Source organism: Macrobrachium nipponense, chromosome 2 (genome assembly GCF_015104395.2).
Source record: "Macrobrachium nipponense isolate FS-2020 chromosome 2, ASM1510439v2, whole genome shotgun sequence".
NCBI classification, from domain to species: domain Eukaryota; kingdom Metazoa; phylum Arthropoda; class Malacostraca; order Decapoda; family Palaemonidae; genus Macrobrachium; species Macrobrachium nipponense.
Genome location: NC_087201.1, coordinates 71,039,225 through 71,057,319, shown reverse-complemented (window position 1 = coordinate 71,057,319; position 18,095 = coordinate 71,039,225). Strand labels below are relative to the sequence as shown.

Genomic DNA, 18,095 nt, shown 5'->3' with positions numbered 1-18,095 from the left:
ACGAACTACACTCATCACAAGTTAATTTGTGATTGCAATCCCGCCCTCTGCAAGATGTGGAGAGCATGAGGATCAACATCCACACTCGATCTCCAATTATTACACTTCTTGTCGCCCACAACCCAGCACGTGCTTGGGGAAGGTGGGCTTAGAAGCTGGCTTAATAGAATCTTGGGTTTGCATGTTGCAAAAAGTCACTATCAACAGCAAACATACAGAAGTTACTGACCAATACACAAAATTTATGGAAAGATCTTACCATGAAAGATAAGGTAGGAAGACTAGCAGCAGTCGGGCAGATGTGATACAAGTCTTCACTCGATGACAGCCGAAAACAGAGTGGAATGTGTATGCCCGCACCTGGGCGGTATTTCAACTGCCAAACTACCTAGCAGCTGTTTCCAGCTTCACTGAAGGTATTCCTAATGTACAAGACCAATAATTTGTATACCATGTAAAAAGTAACTTTTATTTCAGAACTTTACTTTTTTAACAGATCTTACAGATTTAATTCATATAAGGCTATATATTTTTGGGAATTTTTTTATCATAATTTATAGTTTTGATGAATTTTAGCTAAATTAATGTATGATTTTAAGCACTGAATGGCCATAGTTGCTCCAGTGCTTGGCAAGTATGCCTAAAATCTGGAAATCAATTAATCTATACCCCTATGGGTTCCCTGCAACATGATTATACAGTTGTATGGTTTACTGCAAACCTGTAACTTTAGGGCATGCCAAAAAAACCATATAGTAATTAAAAAAATTCCAGGATCCAAGGTTTATTTTCACAAAAGAAACAGCCATGGTGTTTGTTATTTTTATTGATTTTTCTGACCTTAACTTCACTTAGGTTACAGCATTAAGCTATTGGGGTAAGGTAAGTGACTGTGGCAAAATATACTACACTCAAAATTGATATGAATTAAATGAGAAAAAACACAATGACCCAAATGTAATAACAATATTCTAACCCTAAAACCTTACTATACATGAGCATCTGAATCAAGAAGACAAATGGTGAAATCCCTATACTGTACCACAATGGATTTTTATAACAAAAAAAAAAAAAAAAATAATAATAATAATAATACACTTGGCTTTCATATATGCACATCTTAAGGGAATTGTATTAAAAACTTTTTGTACTTTTCTTTTTTAAGCCAATCAAAGATCTATTATTAATACAACTTTAAATGCAACCATAGAAAAAATTGAACAACAAAAAGCAGTGCTCAGCTACACCATTAACAAAAACTATGGAATCACATAAAACCACTCTGATTAATATTTAACACTGTAATTGGCTATAACAAATTAATTCCAACAAAAATCTTATTTAAAAGTTCAACTAGGCTTAGAAGAGGATGTACAAAGTGGTACCTCTGAGGTAAAGCACACCCTGGTTGCGTTCGTAAGGCCTCAATTTCTCTGGCAATCAAGATATCACTCGTGTATATAAAAACAAAGACTTCCACACTAGCATCTATAAAATTAGGATTTATTTTGCTCCACAAGAACCAAGCATCTATAAAATTAGGGTTTATTTTGCTCCAAAAGAACCAAAGACATAGTATATACACTTACCTGTCCAGGCCAGCTGATAAAAAGCAATACCAATTTATAACAAAAATATTAGAGCAGGCCAGAGTACAAATCTCAGCACAACGAACGCATCCCTTACTATCCACTCCTGTATTGTCATTGACCCTTTTGCAAACCTCAAAATGGTGTAGCCTTCAACACCAATGAAACACACGCATAAACCCACTCCCACCCTACTAATGTATACTCGCCCTCCCCTCCCATTGGCCAAAAAATTATAAAGGAGAAACAAAAATATTACTGTAGCAACATGTGCTTCTACTATAATTAAAGACAATTCCAAACAGCTATTTACAAAAAGGAAGCCTAGAAATTAAGATTCCAGAATGCTTCCACATAACTTTACACCACTTCTCCAAATTAACAGTGATAGGATGAAAAGCTAGATATATACTGTACTATGACATTACTGCAGAAAAAATAGAAGCAAAGGAAACCTATTTAGAGAATCTGCCAAATATGCTTAGTGTATAACATCTACAAACATTAGAAAAATAAACCTAGGAAGTAATCAACCTCTCACATTATGGAACACTCCATACTTTTCAATCTCATTAGTGTAAGAGATTTTCTCATGAAAGAAGCACCTACAGCATTATATTCTCAATAATAAATATACTGATAGTAAATATTTTTGTTAAAACTTCAACTGAATCATAGAACATGCACACACCTAAGATCCCAATATCGAAGACTGGATCAGGAATTGTGTTCCTCAGAAAGTACTTCAATAAGCCTTACGATTCAAACTTGTTAACATCCAAATACAGGGAAAAAAATTGAGCTTTGCTGAGGTACTAAATAAGGCACAAACCACTGACCAAGTCCAAATATACCTAACATCCCCAGCAGAAACTATGACCCTTACTAAATAAACCAATTCAAGCCTATCAGTCAGTTACTGTTCAACTGTCTTGGATGGTTAATTGACCATCAGTGTAAAAACATGTATTACTGTTTTAAAGTTGCCTTCATATCCTGATTTGGGAGAGTGGTCTTTTAAGCAACTGCCTCACCATAGAAATAAACTAAGCTGCTACACAATCATTTGAGAGTTTATTAACCAACTTTTTTTTTCTTTTTTTTCTCCATTTTTTTATCCAGCATACCAGCAATAACATCAATTTCAGTTATGCTCCATAATGCACTCTTGTACTTTATTCTAATACAGAGACTAACACTAACAGCTATTGACTTACATCTTCCAATTACAAAGCATCATACTTCATTCTCATACATAGCTCAACACTTAACTGTCAGTGGCTCATCTACCAATTACATTCACCACTATATTTTCATACATAGCCAAACACTTTTGCAGTCAGTGGCTCAAATCCTTCAATCACAAACATTGTATTTAATTCTCATACAGAACCAAACTCATTTTAACAGCCATTGGCTCATATTGTCCAATTACAAACATGGCCTACAGGCCAACTCTGTTTTTTACCACTCTCACAAAGGAAATGTCGTGTGCAATATTGTAATGAAACCTGCTGGGGAAGTCTGGAGGCCAGCAAAGTTTCAATGGTAATCACTGATCAAAACTCAAAGGTTGATATAGTACTAACATTACAATTTATCCACAATTCCAATCCCCAAAGGATAAGAAAAACATTAATCACAATCACCTTGAAGTCAGTCTACATGACTTGGTGAAAATTCTCATCAATGGTGCAAATATATCTGGCGTTTTCACATATCTGCACGCACGCGCGCACACACACAGCTGTGGTAAACAGTATATACATCTACAAAACCCATTTGTATAGACACATATATAAATATATATGACTACAAATACCTCTTTCAGAAGAAAAGTTTTTTTTCTCTATCTGGAACAGCTTTATGCATTTAATATTAACAATCCAATATTTACATTAAGAAATAACTTCTCATGACACTTTTAAATAATGTTTCTGCTGTGTACTGTTTTACAGCCAACTGAACTCAGTAAAACAGCAGACCAATAATATACTGGAATAATAAGGATTGCTTCAATGACCCTGTCATTGAGCTCCTTCCTTCAAGAATTCTGGTTTCAAGTTAAAAACCATAAAACCTTTTTAACAGTCATAATATAGTTAGTATTTATAAAGTCTCAGTTTATATCCACCACACCAACTGAACACATCAACTTTACATAATACATGTATTTATATGCTTGCATATATATAATCTATATATATAGAGCATATAAAAATACACACATTAACACATACCCACTTTACTCCAGCAGTTTCAAAACTTAACTACTCTAATATAGTTTAAATACTATCTCACTGTTTTGTCACTGATGAACAAGCTCAGAAGAGTCCAGCTTATTTTAGTACAGCCTTTTGTTTTTATCAATGTAAGCGCAAGGTTTCACCAATAAAAAACAATGCTGTCATCCACACACTCTCAATCTTACCTACTTGATGTAGAAGGTGACTGGGGGACAGGAACTGGGGCTGTTTTTGGCATAGTCTTTATGAGAGTGGGAACTGTTTGTTTAACGGAGTCAGAATTTCCTTTACCTATACTCTCAGATACTGAAACTAAATTAGCTTTACTACTTTGAGTAGATGTTTTGGCAGTTTCTGTTTTGCTTGTGTTTTCTGACTTTTCTTTGGTTTGAGCTGGGTTCCTTTTGTCTGATGGCTTACACTGCACTTGTGCTGAGACCACTTTATTTGAAACTACTGCATTGGTTTTGCTTGACTGTGTCTTGTTTACCATACCCTCTGGTTTATCTTGGGTATTCTTTGATCCAGCCATGTTAGACTTGTACTGTGTTGCTTTCGGTTTTCTATAGGTTCCACTTTCAGTTTTCTGCCAGTGCATCTGTCCACTGTTATGCCTACTTCTTGAGCCACTAACCTGAAACAAACACAGTTATGAAAACTACTATTGGAAAAGCAAATACAAATCTTTTATGCATAAAACCACAAATCCTTAACGTTTAGTTTCTAGCTAGCTTTGAAGGTAATGCATGATGTGCTTCAAATGACAATGATAATAGGTTCAAATGTATCAAAAATTAATATTATTAACTCTTGAATTAGACAAGAAATACAAACTAACTAACCCTTGAAACTGTGTTTCCTCCCGACCTATTTCTTGCTCTATAAGGATGTATTTCACCTGCAGCTTCATGAGGTCCCCTGTCTCCTTCAGATGCTCTTCTCTGGCGACCCCTGATTCCTCCCGAGTTATAACCGTACCTCTGGTATGCATCCTGAACTACCAAACCCTCATTTTCTGACCTTGTACGTGTGCGGGCTTTTCTAGCTTCTTTGGCAGCATCATACTCCTCAGGCTGGAATTTCACATTGAAAACTAATTAACTTGACAATTACTCTCAAAAACCATACCTTTTTTGTCCTGACATTCTTACATTACCATAAGTAACACCATAAGAAATTAAAATATACTTATAAGTATAATTAATGTGTATCTCTTAACAATGAGATAATCTTCTGGCACCAGCTGGAAACTGGTTAAAATGCAATCAAAGATTGTAAAAGCAAGGAATCTGTGGCATCTGGCAACTCATGCATTAATGAGTTGGAATATGGTCACCAATCGGGCTTGGAACTTAGTGACGTGTTGGTTTTTCTTTAACCAGTGCTTTTTTTTCCCCCTTTTCCCCCCTCATATTTATACAGCCCAGAAGTTCTGTGGAAGTCAACGTTTTTTAGACGTCCTTCCAGGATTCCTGTGTTCAAGTTCCTTCGGGACAGATGCAAATTGCAGTAGATGTGCCTCACGCCTTTTCCTTTGCTTCATCATCGGCTGTGCTATGTGTAATAATGGTCCATCTCCCAAGGGGATATTGCCCCTTCAGGGAGAGAGGCCAGCTACATTTTGTTCTTTATCATTTTACAATTGTTATATTGAAGATATTTTGAAAACATTTGTATTATGACAAACGTTTTATATATCATTGATTTTTCTAGTTACACATTTTCTGGGAACATGGTAATGTTTTACTTTCAGAATTTGAATTTTGGGATGTTCAAGACATTAGAGGTTCGTGTTGCAGAAAAGGTTTTTATGCTAGGATTCAGCTTTCTAGTGTAGGAGTATTCCTACATTTCTTTAACATGAATTTTATAAAATGCCATACAACTGCGTTCTTCCCATCTGCTTGCAGGACCAGTTAAGAATGCCATCTCATTATTTCCCGTCATTTTGGTGTGGGGAGGGGCTTGAGGTGTACGGCTCACTCCCTTCCCTTATCCTTACAAATAAATATGATTCTTTTTGCTCTCACAGGATAGAAAATATCTTCTTTCCTGTGGGAGAGAGCATGTTATTTGTTTCTTTATAGGCCCTTCAGTTGTCAGCCCTGCTTCTTGCATGCTAGTCTGGCAGCAGTGGCATTCCACTCAGAACTTGGGAGCCCCTAAACACCTTAAAATATTCTACAGGGTCCTCTTTACTTTATTTTGAACATGGAATTTTTATTATAAAATTAATATTAATATTACTTACCTTTATAATTTATCTAGCCCTAAATCCCTAGAAACAGCACCCAAATATACCACATTGGCAACCCTGTTACCTCCTATTCTGTCCACCAGTTGGCAACACTACTGTTCACAGTTACAAAACCTTCCCTTGAAAATCAGTTGTGATAGGCAGATCGTGGGGTAGGATGGGTGGTACTAGATAAATTATACAGGTAAGTATTATTAATATTAATTTTATAATAAAAATTCCATATTAACCCTCTTACGCCGAAGGGGTATAATAAAAATCTGAGACCCCCTCGGCATAGGGGAGACGATTTTTATTATACCCCTTCAAGATAGAGAGTTCAATTTTGGCGCCTTTTTTTGTCATTGCCTGAAGTTTAGTATGCAACCATCAGAAATTAAAAAAAAATATCATCATATATAAATAATGAGATATATGATAGCACAAAAACAAAATTTCATATATAATTGTATTCAAATCGCGCTGTAAGCAAAACAGTTAAAATTAAAGAGTTAATTTTTTGTTGTTGTATTGTACACTGAATTGCAATCATTTTGGTATATAACACATTGTAAAACGATTAAAGCAACACAGAGAAAATATTATCACAAAATGATGCATGAATTCGTAACGTGCGGACAAAATATTTTTGTTTCAAAAATTCACCATAAATCTAAATATTGTTCTAGAGACTTCCAATTTGTTTCAAAATGAAGATAAATGATTAAATATTACTATACTTTAAGAGTTTTAGCTTACAATTACAGTTTTTGACCATTTCAGAAGAGTTAAAGTTGACCGAATGTAGAATTTTTTTAATATATTTTTCTATATGCAAATATTTCGAAAATGAGAAAAGCTACAACCTTCAAATATATTTTTTTAATTCTAGATGAAATTGCACACATTTTCATGTATAAAACTATATGAAACGCCTAATATGAAACGGAGCAAATATTACGAGAATGCGACGTATGCATTTTGGAGATTTGCGGCGGAGAATCCGCGCGGAGGGAAGGAAAGTTTTTTTTTTTTTTTTTTAATTCACTACAAATCTAAATATTGTGCTAGAGACTTCAAATTTGTTTCAAAATGAAGATAAATGACTGAATATTACTAGACTGTAAGAGTTTTAGCTTACAATTGCATTTTTCAACTATTTCGGTAGAGTCAAATGTGACCGAACGTGGCTTTTTTTCTATTTATCGTGATTTATATGCAAATAATTCAAAAATGAGAAAAGCTACAACCTTCAATCATTTTTAGTTGTATTCTAAATGAAATTGTGCACATTTTCATATATAAAACTTTATGTAATGGCTAATTTAAAATTTAAATTATATATATATATATATATATATATAGATATATATATATATATATAGATATATATATATATATATATATTATATATATGTATAAAGGTTTTTTTGCCACGAAGGAAAAAATGAAAAAAAGCAAGATAGCCAAGTATTTTCGGTCCTGTTCGGACCCTCTACTGAGTAAAGGGTCCGAACAGGACCGAAAGTACTTGGCTATCTCGCTTTTTTCATTTTTTCCTTCGTGGCAAAAAAACCTTTATTTATACATAGCATCACGTTTTATATACTTCGTGATCAAGTTATTCATATATATATATATATATATATATATATATATATATATATATGTGTGTGTATATGTGTGTGTATATATATATATATATATATATATATATATATATATATATATATATATATATATATATATATATATAATTTTTTTATATATTGGTATTTTTGAGCAAGCAAATTACATAACAGCAGTAATATTCAATCATTTATCTTTACTTTAAAGCAAATTGGAAGTCTCTAGAACAATATTTAGATTCTTGGTGAATTTTTGAAAAAAAAAAAAACTTTTTCCTTCCCTCCGCGCGCCGATTCTTGGCCGCAAATCTCCGAAATGCGTACGTCGCATTCTCCTAATATTTGCTCCTTTTCATATTGGGCGTTTTATAGTTTCATATATGAAAATGTGTGAAATTTCATGCAGAATACAACAAAAATATTTGAAGGTTGTAGCTTATCTCATTTTCGAAATATTTGCATATAAATCTCGATAAATAGGAAAAAAACTACGTTCAGTCAACTTTGACTCAACCGAAATGGTCGAAAAACGCATTTGTAAGCTAAAACTCTTACAGTCTAGTAATATTCAATCATTTATCTTCACTTTAAAACAAATTGGAAGTCTCTAGAACAATATTTAGATTTATGGTGAATTTTTTAAAAAACTTTTTCCTTCCTTCCACGCGCGATTCTCTCGGCCCGCAAATATCCGAAATGCGTATGCCGAATTCTCCTAATAAATTTGCTCCTTTTCATGTTAGGCATTTTTATAGAGGTTTCCATATATGAAAATGTGCCAATTTCATGCAGAAAACAACCAAAAAAATAATTGAAGGTTGTTTAGCTTTTCATCCAGTTTTGAAATATTTGTATTAAATTCACGATAAATAGGAAAAAAACTACGTTTCAGGTCAACTTTTGACTCCAACCGAATGTTTCCGAAAAACGCATTGTAGCTAAACTCTACAGTCTATAATATTCAATCATTATCTTCAAAACTTAAAACAAATTGGAAGTCTCAGAACAATATTTAGAATTATGGTGAATTTTGGAAAAAACTTTTTCCTTCCAATTTCCACGCGCTGATTCTCGGCCGCAAATCTCCGAAATGCCGTATGTCGCAATTCTCTAAAAATATTTGCTCCTTTTCCATGGTTAGGCAAATTTTATAGAGTTCATAATATGAAAATGTGCGCAATTTTCATGCACGAATACACAAAAAATATTTTGAAGGTAAAGCTTTTCTCAGTTTTGAAATATTTGTATATTAAATCAAACGATAAATAGGAAAAAAACTACGTTCGGTCAACGTTGACGCAACCGAAATGGTAGAAAAAACGCATTTTTAAGCTAAAACTCTTACAGTCTAGTAATATTCAATAATTTATCTTCACTTTAAAACAAATTCGAAGTCTCAAGAACAATATTTAGATTTATGGTGAACTTTTGAAAAACTTTTTTTTTTTCCCTCCTCGCACCGATTCTCGGCCGGAAATCTCCGAAATGCGTACGTCGCATTCTCCTAATATTTGCTCCTTTTCATATTAGGCGTTTTATAGAGTTTCATATATGAAAATGTGCACAATTTCATTTCATTCAGAATACAACAAAAAATATTTGAAGGTTGTAGCTTTTCTTATTTTCGAAATATTTGTATAAAAATCACGATAAATAGAAAAAAAAACCACGTTTGGTCAATTTTGACTCTACCAAAATGGTCAAAAAACGTAATTGTAAGCTAAAACTCTTACAGTCTAGTAATATTCAGTTATTTATCTTCACTTTAAAACAAATTTGAAGTCTCTAGCACAATATTTAGATTTATAGTGAATTTATGAAAAAAAAAAAAAAAAAATTTCCTTCCCTCCGCGCCCTGATCATGGCCGCAAATGTCCGAAATGCGTATGTCGCATTCTCCTAATAATTGTTCCTTTTCATATTATGCGTTTTATAGAGTTTCATACATGGAAATGTGCGCAATTTCATGCAGAATACAACAAAAAATATTTGAAGGTTGTAGCTTTTCTTATTTTCAAAATATTTGCATATAAATCACGATAAATAGAAAAAAAACCACGTTTGGTCAACTTTGCTACTACCGAAATGGTCAAAAAACGTAATTGTAAGCTAAAACTGTTACAGTCTAGTAATATTCAGTCATTTATCTTCACTCACTTTAAAACAAATTCGAAGTCTCTAGCACAATATTTAGATTTATGGTGAATTTATGAAAAAAAAAAAAAATTCCTTCCCTCTGCGCGCTGATTCACAGCCACAAATCTCCGAAATGCGTGCGTCGCATTCTCCTAATAATTGTTCCTTTTCATATTAGGCGTTTTATAGAGTTTCATATATGAAAATGTGTGCAATTTCATGCAAAAATACAACAAAAAATATTTGAAGGTTGTAGCTTTCCTCATTTTTGAAATATTTGCATAAAAACCACAATAAATAGGAAAAACTACGTTCAGTCAACTTTGACTCAACCGAAATGGTCGAAAAACGCATTTGTAAGCTAAAACTCTTACAGTCTAGTAATATTCAGTCATTTATCTTCACTTTAAAACAAATTGGAAGTCTCTAAAACAATATTTAGATTTATGGTGAATTTTTGAAAAAAAAAAAACTTTTTCCTTCCCTCCTCGTGCGGATTCGCGGCCGCAAATCTCCGAAATGCGTACGTCGCATTCTCCTAATATTTGCTCATTTTCATATTAGGCATTTTATAGAGTTTCATATATGAAAATGTGCGCAATTTCATGCAAAATACAACAAAAAATATTTGAAGGTTGTAGCTTTTCTCGTTTTTTAAATATTTGCATATAAAAAAAATATTTATAAAAATTTAGACATTCGGTCAACTTTAACTCGTCCGAAATGGTCGAAAACTGAAATTCTAAGCTAAAACTCTTACAGTATCGTAATATTCAATCATTTGTCTTCATTTTGAAACAAATTGGAAGTCTCTAGAACAATATTTAGATTTACAGTCAATTTAAAAAAAAAAAAAAAAGTTTTACGTCCGCACGTTACGAATCCATGCATAATTTTGTGATAATATTTTTTCTGTGTTGCTTTGATCGTTTTACAATCTGTTATATATCAAAACGATTGCAATTTAGCGTACAATACAACGAAAAAAAGTAACTCATTAGCTTTAACTGTTTTCCGCACAGCGCGATTTGAATACAATTATATATGAAATTTTTTTTGCTCTATCATATATCGCATTATTTATATATGATGATGATATTCTTTTTCATTTCTGATGGTTGCATACTAAACTTCAGGCAATGACAAAAAAGGAGCCAAAAATGAACTCTTTATCTTGAAAACTAAGTGCGCTGTGATTTTTTGAAAAAATTATTTTTTCCGCTTCCGCGCTCACTCCCAGACCGGCCCGGCATATGGGAGACAATTTCGATTATACCGCTTTGGAGTAAGAGGGTTAATGAATAAATAATATACAGGCAGCAACCAAATGTAAAACAGGAAGACTACCCTATTTCTCCTGTCTGACGACCTGTCCTGCCATCACCAACGGGCCCAAAGAACGAAGGTTGCCTCAAGCACCTTGGCGACTGAGACATTCTTCATAAAAGCTATTGATGTAGCAACTGGTCAAATACTGTGTGCTCTCTGCATCTGGCCTTCACAGGCAGCTGAACCACCAGTTTTAACAATAAGATCCCTGAGAAAAAAGGATACACCATTCTGTGATATAGGTCACGGGGACGACCCTGAATGTCCTTCGTGCGGCGTAAATAGCATGAGAGCGCCCTAACAGGGTAAAGAACTAATTCCTCATTTAAATTACCAACAAAGTCGACCAGCGACTTCAGAACGAAAGACCTAGGAATGGGATTATCAGACAATTCAGTCTTTGCGACAAATTCGGGAAGGTATGACAAAATCATGTCTTGTCCAGATCTGGCAACCAGAAAAGTGTGTGCTTGAAGTTCACCCACCCCCTTGGCTGTAGCCAGCGAGACAAAGAAGTGTGTCTTAGAAGAGACGTCCCTAAAATCAGCCGTATTCAGAGGCTCAAACGGAGGGAACCTTAAGGCTTGAAGTACTTTATTAATGTCCCATGTCGGAGGAGAACGCTACAGACTGGGTCGAAAAAGGGAAAAGGATCGAATTAAATCTCTAATGACATAAGATGAAGAGATTTCAGGGAGCCTCGTCATAAAAACATAGGAAAGCATCGACCTATAACCCTTAATGCACGAAGGTGACAGGGCCCTGTCATGATGTAAATGAACTAAAAACTCTGCTACTTTCGGTAAGGAAGGTCTAGAAATTGAATGTCCTTGAGACTTAAACCAACTTCTGTAAACTAACCATTTAGCCTGATAATTTACTCTGGTTGATTGCCGTCTGGCAAGAGCCAACTGTCGCGCCACTCAGGACAACCCTTCGTGCTTGGAGAATCTCCTGACAGTCTCCAGGCATGAAGATGAAGCATGTGGAGCCTCTGATGGAACCGATGAAAATGTGGTTGTTTGAGAAGATCTGGTCTCTCTGTCAGACGAATGGGGGGCTCCGCCAGTGCTTCCAGTAGGTCGGGAAACCACTCCTTCTGTGGCCAGAAAGGGGCGATCAGGGTGAGATTCAGACGCTTGGTTGCCCTCACTTGTTGAGGACTGACCTCACCAGAGCGAACGGAGGAAATGCATAGGCTTGAAGGCCCTCCCAGTCCTGCAAAAGAGCGTCTGTCCGCACTCTGAGGAGTCTGGTAAGGGGCGAAGATCTGGCACCGAAAATTCAGTGGGGTGGCAAACAGATCAACTGTGACGGCCACTTCTTCCTGAGGCTGTCGAAGACTTCCTGGCAAAGTGTCCATTCCAACCCTTGAACTTTGTTTGGTCTCGACAAGGCATCTGCTAAGACGTTGTGATGGCCCAGGATAAACTGAGGGACCAACGTAATCCCCGTCTTCTGCCCAACACAGGATTGATCGGGCTTCTTGAGTGAGAAGGTCCGACTGAGTGCCACCTTGGTTTCTTAGGTACAAGACTCCAACAGTTGATCCTGAAATGAAAGAAGGCCTAGGTACACTGCCCTTAGTTCCCTCCAATTTATAGACATGATCCTCTCTTCCTCTGACCAAAGGCCCAAAGCGGCTTCAGAGCCCAGGTGCGCGGCCCAACATTGATCCGAGGCGTCTGACCAAAACACCAAAACATTAGGTCTGGCGGAACTGAAAGAAGAGACGTCCATGACTTGAGGCGGTAAACTTGCATCCACCAACGGAGATCCTTCCGACATTGAGGAGAGGAGGCGACTATCGTGTCCTCGGACACAAAATCCCACGACTGGCGAAGTGTCGACTGAAGGGACCTCATTCTGAGATGACCTCCGGGAACCAGTTGGATGAGGGATGACAAATGGCCCAGGAGAGTCCTCCAAAGAGAAACTGGCTGCATTACGGAGGACAAAAATTCTTCTAACAGACTTAGAAGCTTGTCTATCCGTTTCTGAGCGGGAGAAGCCCTCAAAATCTGGGAATTCAAAACAATCCCCAGATAAATCATGATCTGACAAGGGATTAGATTGGACTTGTCGAATTTGACACGAATGCCCAACTCGACACAAAGAGACAGAACTATCTCCCTCGACCGGAGACATTTCTCTAAGAGATTCGGCCTGGACTAGCCAATCGTCCAGATATCGAAGCATCCTTACATTTAACTGATGCAGAATAGCCGAAACAGGAGCCATTACCTGAGAAAAGACCTGTGGAGCAGTGGTGAGGCCGAAACAAAGGGTCTTGAACTGGAAAACTCCCGAGTCCGTGAAAAACCGAAGGTAAGGTCTGCTCTTCAGATGGATGGGGATTTGCAGATAAGCATCCTGCAGATCGATGGAAATCATCCAGTCCCCCATCCTGACAGATGAAAGAACAGTCTGAATCGTCTCCATTCGGAACTTGGACTTTAGAATAAACTTGTTCAAGACCGAAAAATCTATGATGGGGCGCCAGGCACCTGAGGCCTTTAGAACTACAAACATCTGTGAGTAAAAACCCAGGAGAAGGAGGAGCTCGCTCTATGGCATCCTTCTCCAAGAGGGCCGAAAGCTCCTTCACCAAGGCTTGACCCCTGATTGAGTGAGGGGAATAACTGCTGAACTCAAGAGGACGATTGGAAAGTGGAGGTCTCGAAACAAAAGGGATCTCGTAACCTACCTTCAGGACCTCCACTACCCAGGCATCCACTGCTCTCTCCTGCCAAGCTGACCAATGGCGAGAGAGACAAGCTCCTACTGCAATCTCCGGGCGAGGTAATGACTCCTACTTCCAAAAATTCTTAAGCAGAGACAAGGAAGAAGAAGAAGGTCCTCTTGGAGGTTGAGCTCTTCCTCTGCCCTTGGAGCCACGCCAAGAACCTCTCCCGCGTTTCAAAGGGTGAGCACCAGAGGAAGAAGCTGAGGCACCAGAAACCTGAGATGTACTCTGGAAACATGAGCAAGCCAGGAGGAGGAGCTTGTTGGGCTGGAGCAGAAGGTACGGATCTGGCACTAAACTTACGCTTACTCCTTGAAGGAACGGGAGGAAGACCAGAGGAAAAAGCTCTTGATAAGGCCCAGTGAGCCTGGGAAGAGGCATCACCTTGATGTTCCTTCAAAACCTCAGAAAGCACAGACATGTCAAATAGGGAATCACCAAAAGGAGAAGAGGACAATAAACGGTTTCTCTGAATCTCTGATACAGAGGAGGGTAACTGCGACAAATACAGGTTACACCTTAGAGAAACAAGAAAGGCCTGCATTGAAGCAGCAAACTCGTTCTGATGCACAGAAGCGATAGAAATAGACGAGCAGAATTTCTCGAAAAGAGGAGCATCAGGAGGAAAAGACCCAGAGTCCTTGATATACATTAAAGACCTCCGAGGACCCACATATTGAAAGATTGAGCTTCTTGTAAGGAGCTCATAACAGACTCCATGGCAATAAAGTCTTCGATTGAGACCGAGACCAAAGCCTTGGAAAGCAAAGGTTGACCTGAAGGTCGGACAAAATCAGGATTTGGTTTGGGGGGTCGAGAGAATGAAGTATCATCCGCCACCTGATAAACTCCTCTCCAGTGTCGTAGAAGAGAAGAGAGCTTCCTCTTCCCTTCCCCGATCACCTTCAAAAGTTTAGCGGCGATGTCCGCCCTCACTCTCGCGAACCTCTGAGCAAAGGGAAAACTTAAAAATTCCTGTGACTGGGAAGGACTGTCAAGAAAAATCCCTTCTGTAATACAACGAGGCGGAGGCTGCTTCTGCTCTTTAGGCCTCGCCTGAGGAAGAAAACTCAAAATTAAATAAAAATGTTTCTTGAACTCGACATCATGACCGCTGTTCAAGGAAACATCAATATCACACAAATCCTTTGGCACTGTTACAGGACTAACAGGGGACACATTGGGTAAAGAATTATCAGGCACCTGCCTGGACCGGATCCCCCCTAAGCCTTCGCCACGACGGAGTTCACAAGCCAGGGTATCTGTCGCACTGTTACCCATGGTGCTGTCGACAGGTACCTGACGAGGAGCTGAAAATTAATCTAAAAGTGTGTTAGACATTCTAGTAAAAGCTTCTTCAAAATTCTCTGACAGCTTGTTAAACTTGGCTGAGATGTCTATCTAAACTAAGCTGTAATTTTTCAAATTTCTGTTTCCAACTAGTTTTCATCGCCAAAAACTTTGAATCAACATCAGAAACGACTTCACTATTTACCGGTTGTACAGGTGGCAAAGCATCAATTAATTCGGAATCGGAATCACACGATACCGAAACCGAAGAGCCAGAACCATGAGCGCACAAGTCAAGGAAATCATTAGATACAGGTCTAGCTACTGATTTCTTTTTCCCTTTAATCAATCTTTTACGCTGCAAGATTCTCTGATGTTTCATAAATCGTCATATCTGTGTCAGACCAAGGCTTACATAAGTCGCAACGAGAAGTCAAGTCACAAAACTGTCCACAACAAGAGCTACATATCTCATGGGGTTCATACTCCCTGCTACTCATCCTTGTCCCACAAGCCGGGCAATTCCTGATGTTGCTGGGAGAAGGAAGCATTGAATTATCTTGGCAATCCATTGGACTGTTGGACAGGTCACGTAAATCTGGGTCGCGCAAAAGTTTGTAATATAAAATAAATACTACAACAGAAATAAAAGTTAATTCACTATTTCGTGGATGTAATACAAGAGTGGTAATTAAATTAAGTCGCATTAACATTAATGAGAGCTTTAAAGGTACAAAAGGTTTAGGAAATTTATAAAGAGCGGCCGTGATGTAAACAGTACGGGCGCTCATTAACAACTGATTTTCACGGGAAGGTTTTGTAACTCAACGGCAGTGTTGCCAACTGGCGGACAGAATAGGAGATAACAGGGTTGCCAATGTGGTAAATTTTGATGCAGTTTTTGGGAATTTAGGGCTAGATAAATTATATTAAGGTAATGTTTATTAATAGTAAGTTTCATGTTAGGATCTCCAGTGAAACCAATAAGATCTCTTGCATGACATACACAAGACAAATCACTGGGCAAAGTGATGTCCTCATTTTCATTACCAATTCTTTCCTAATGTGATGATTCTGTAGTGACACAAATCATCATCTGTATAACCTCACCATCAAGAATTTCATCTACTGTATCACTAAGTGTGTATGAATGCTAAATTAAACCACCAATAATGTTTCAAGCTTCAAAAAGTGCTTACAGGACCTGGAACACACACTCATGGATAAACATACAGATCAAAAGGATGAAAATATCTTTTTCAGAAATATCAATATTTACTATCATGCATTCTTAAATTTGTTCAACTCTTGAGTAAACTTGCTTAAGTCACTTACCATCTCAACTCTAAAATCTTCAATGCTCTTGTACTTGGAAAGGCGTTCCTTGAGTCTGTCTTGTATTGCAAGATTTGAACTGTTTTTGTAGTATTTGAGGAATGCCCAGAATTTCTCAAGACCATAAAGCTGACCTAAGTCAGAGTCTCGTAAAGTTTCTTCTTGGAAGTCTGCATAGATCTCCTCCCGGAAATGTTTCTCTAAGCCATAACTGAAGAATCTAAAGAGACATTCCAATCCATATCTAAAAAGAAAAATGATCAGGGAAATTATTTTTAAAAAATATCCGTGATATAGTTTTGAAAAATAAAAGTAATAAAATACAGGCAGTCCCCGGGTTGCGACGGGGGTTCCGTCCTTGAGACATGTCGTAGGCCGAAAATCGTCGTAAGCCGGAACATCATCAAAAATACTAAGAAAACCTTTCTTTTAATGGGTGCATTGGAAACTATTAAACTGCATTCTTATTGCATTTTTCATAAAAAAAACCCTTCAAATATTGATTATTTTGCATTTTTGGTGTCATATTTCATCTGCCAGATCAGTGTTGTAGGCGTCGTAACCCTGGAAATAATTTCTGATGAATATAATTGAAAAGCACCTTAACCTCGGAGCGTCGTAAGCCAAACCCGTCGTAACCCAGGGACTGCCTGTACTTTGAAGTTCTCTTATAATTACATAAATGTCAAAACTAAAAAAATGTGAACAGGGTGGAGAAATAATGACAGGGTTTGATTCCATTAAATTACAACTCTATAAACTCTTAATTGGTTAATAGAAAAGAGTCTGACAAACTTTCTTTAAATGGTTTCATTGTTGATCAAAATTTGGACAGTCATGAATTTAACCATTAAATGTTATTCTGGTCGATACATGCAGGAATTGGATCATATTGGCTATTCATCAAATAGCCATGGGTAAAACAAGAGCAATCACCAACATTGGGCTTCATTTGTTTCAACTTACACATATTCTCCTATTTATCAACTATAATGCATTTTAGAGATGTTATGTAATCACTAATAGGAATGTGTGTGTGAACTTGCAGTTGCAGTTTTGGCCCTTTTTTTTTATTTCTTCATCGCTTTAAATGCCTACAGGGAAAGGAATCCAACATATTTTACCTTTTTTACCATCACATAATTTGTGAAGTGAAAATTCATTTGCTGTGCTAGGGTATTTTTTTGGTTACAAATTTGAAAGGTTTGTAGTATAATACTTCTAATCACCAAATTTTACAAATTTCTGTGATGGTAAATTTTCAGCCATTTCAATGGCTCATACTACCATGCACAATTCTGCGATGAAAACAGAGACAGCGTTGGGCAAAGAAAATTGGTAGGTAATGTTGCGTGACATGGCTACAAATTCTACAACCGATGAAGATTTGGATCTTCTTGTTATATGCTCTACAGTATGCTGTTTATGATGTTCTGAGAGTATATGCACAGTATTTAGATATATATTTCAAGCGAGTACAAATTTGTATCTTATGCATAGTTCAAGAGTACAAATTTGTATCTTACACATAGTCAGTTCCATTACATGCAAGAATTGTAT

The 18,095-nt window shown here is 36.9% G+C and overlaps 1 protein-coding gene across 7 annotated transcripts in view; it reads right to left on the bottom strand.

Annotated features, from left to right (window-relative positions):
• Positions 1-808: 808 nt before the first annotated feature.
• The window catches only part of LOC135220659 (la-related protein 1B-like), a 255,882-nt gene continuing 238,595 nt past the window's right edge, over positions 809-18,095 (bottom strand). For all 7 annotated transcript variants that reach the window (XM_064258015.1, XM_064258011.1, XM_064258013.1 and 4 more), the window contains 3 exons: positions 16,536-16,779; positions 4,678-4,908; positions 809-4,469 (listed from right to left, as the gene is read on the bottom strand). In XM_064258015.1, the coding sequence (XP_064114085.1) occupies positions 4,017-4,469; positions 4,678-4,908; positions 16,536-16,779 (928 nt within the window). In that variant the 3' untranslated portion in view covers positions 809-4,016. The remainder of the gene's footprint in view (positions 4,470-4,677; positions 4,909-16,535; positions 16,780-18,095) is intronic.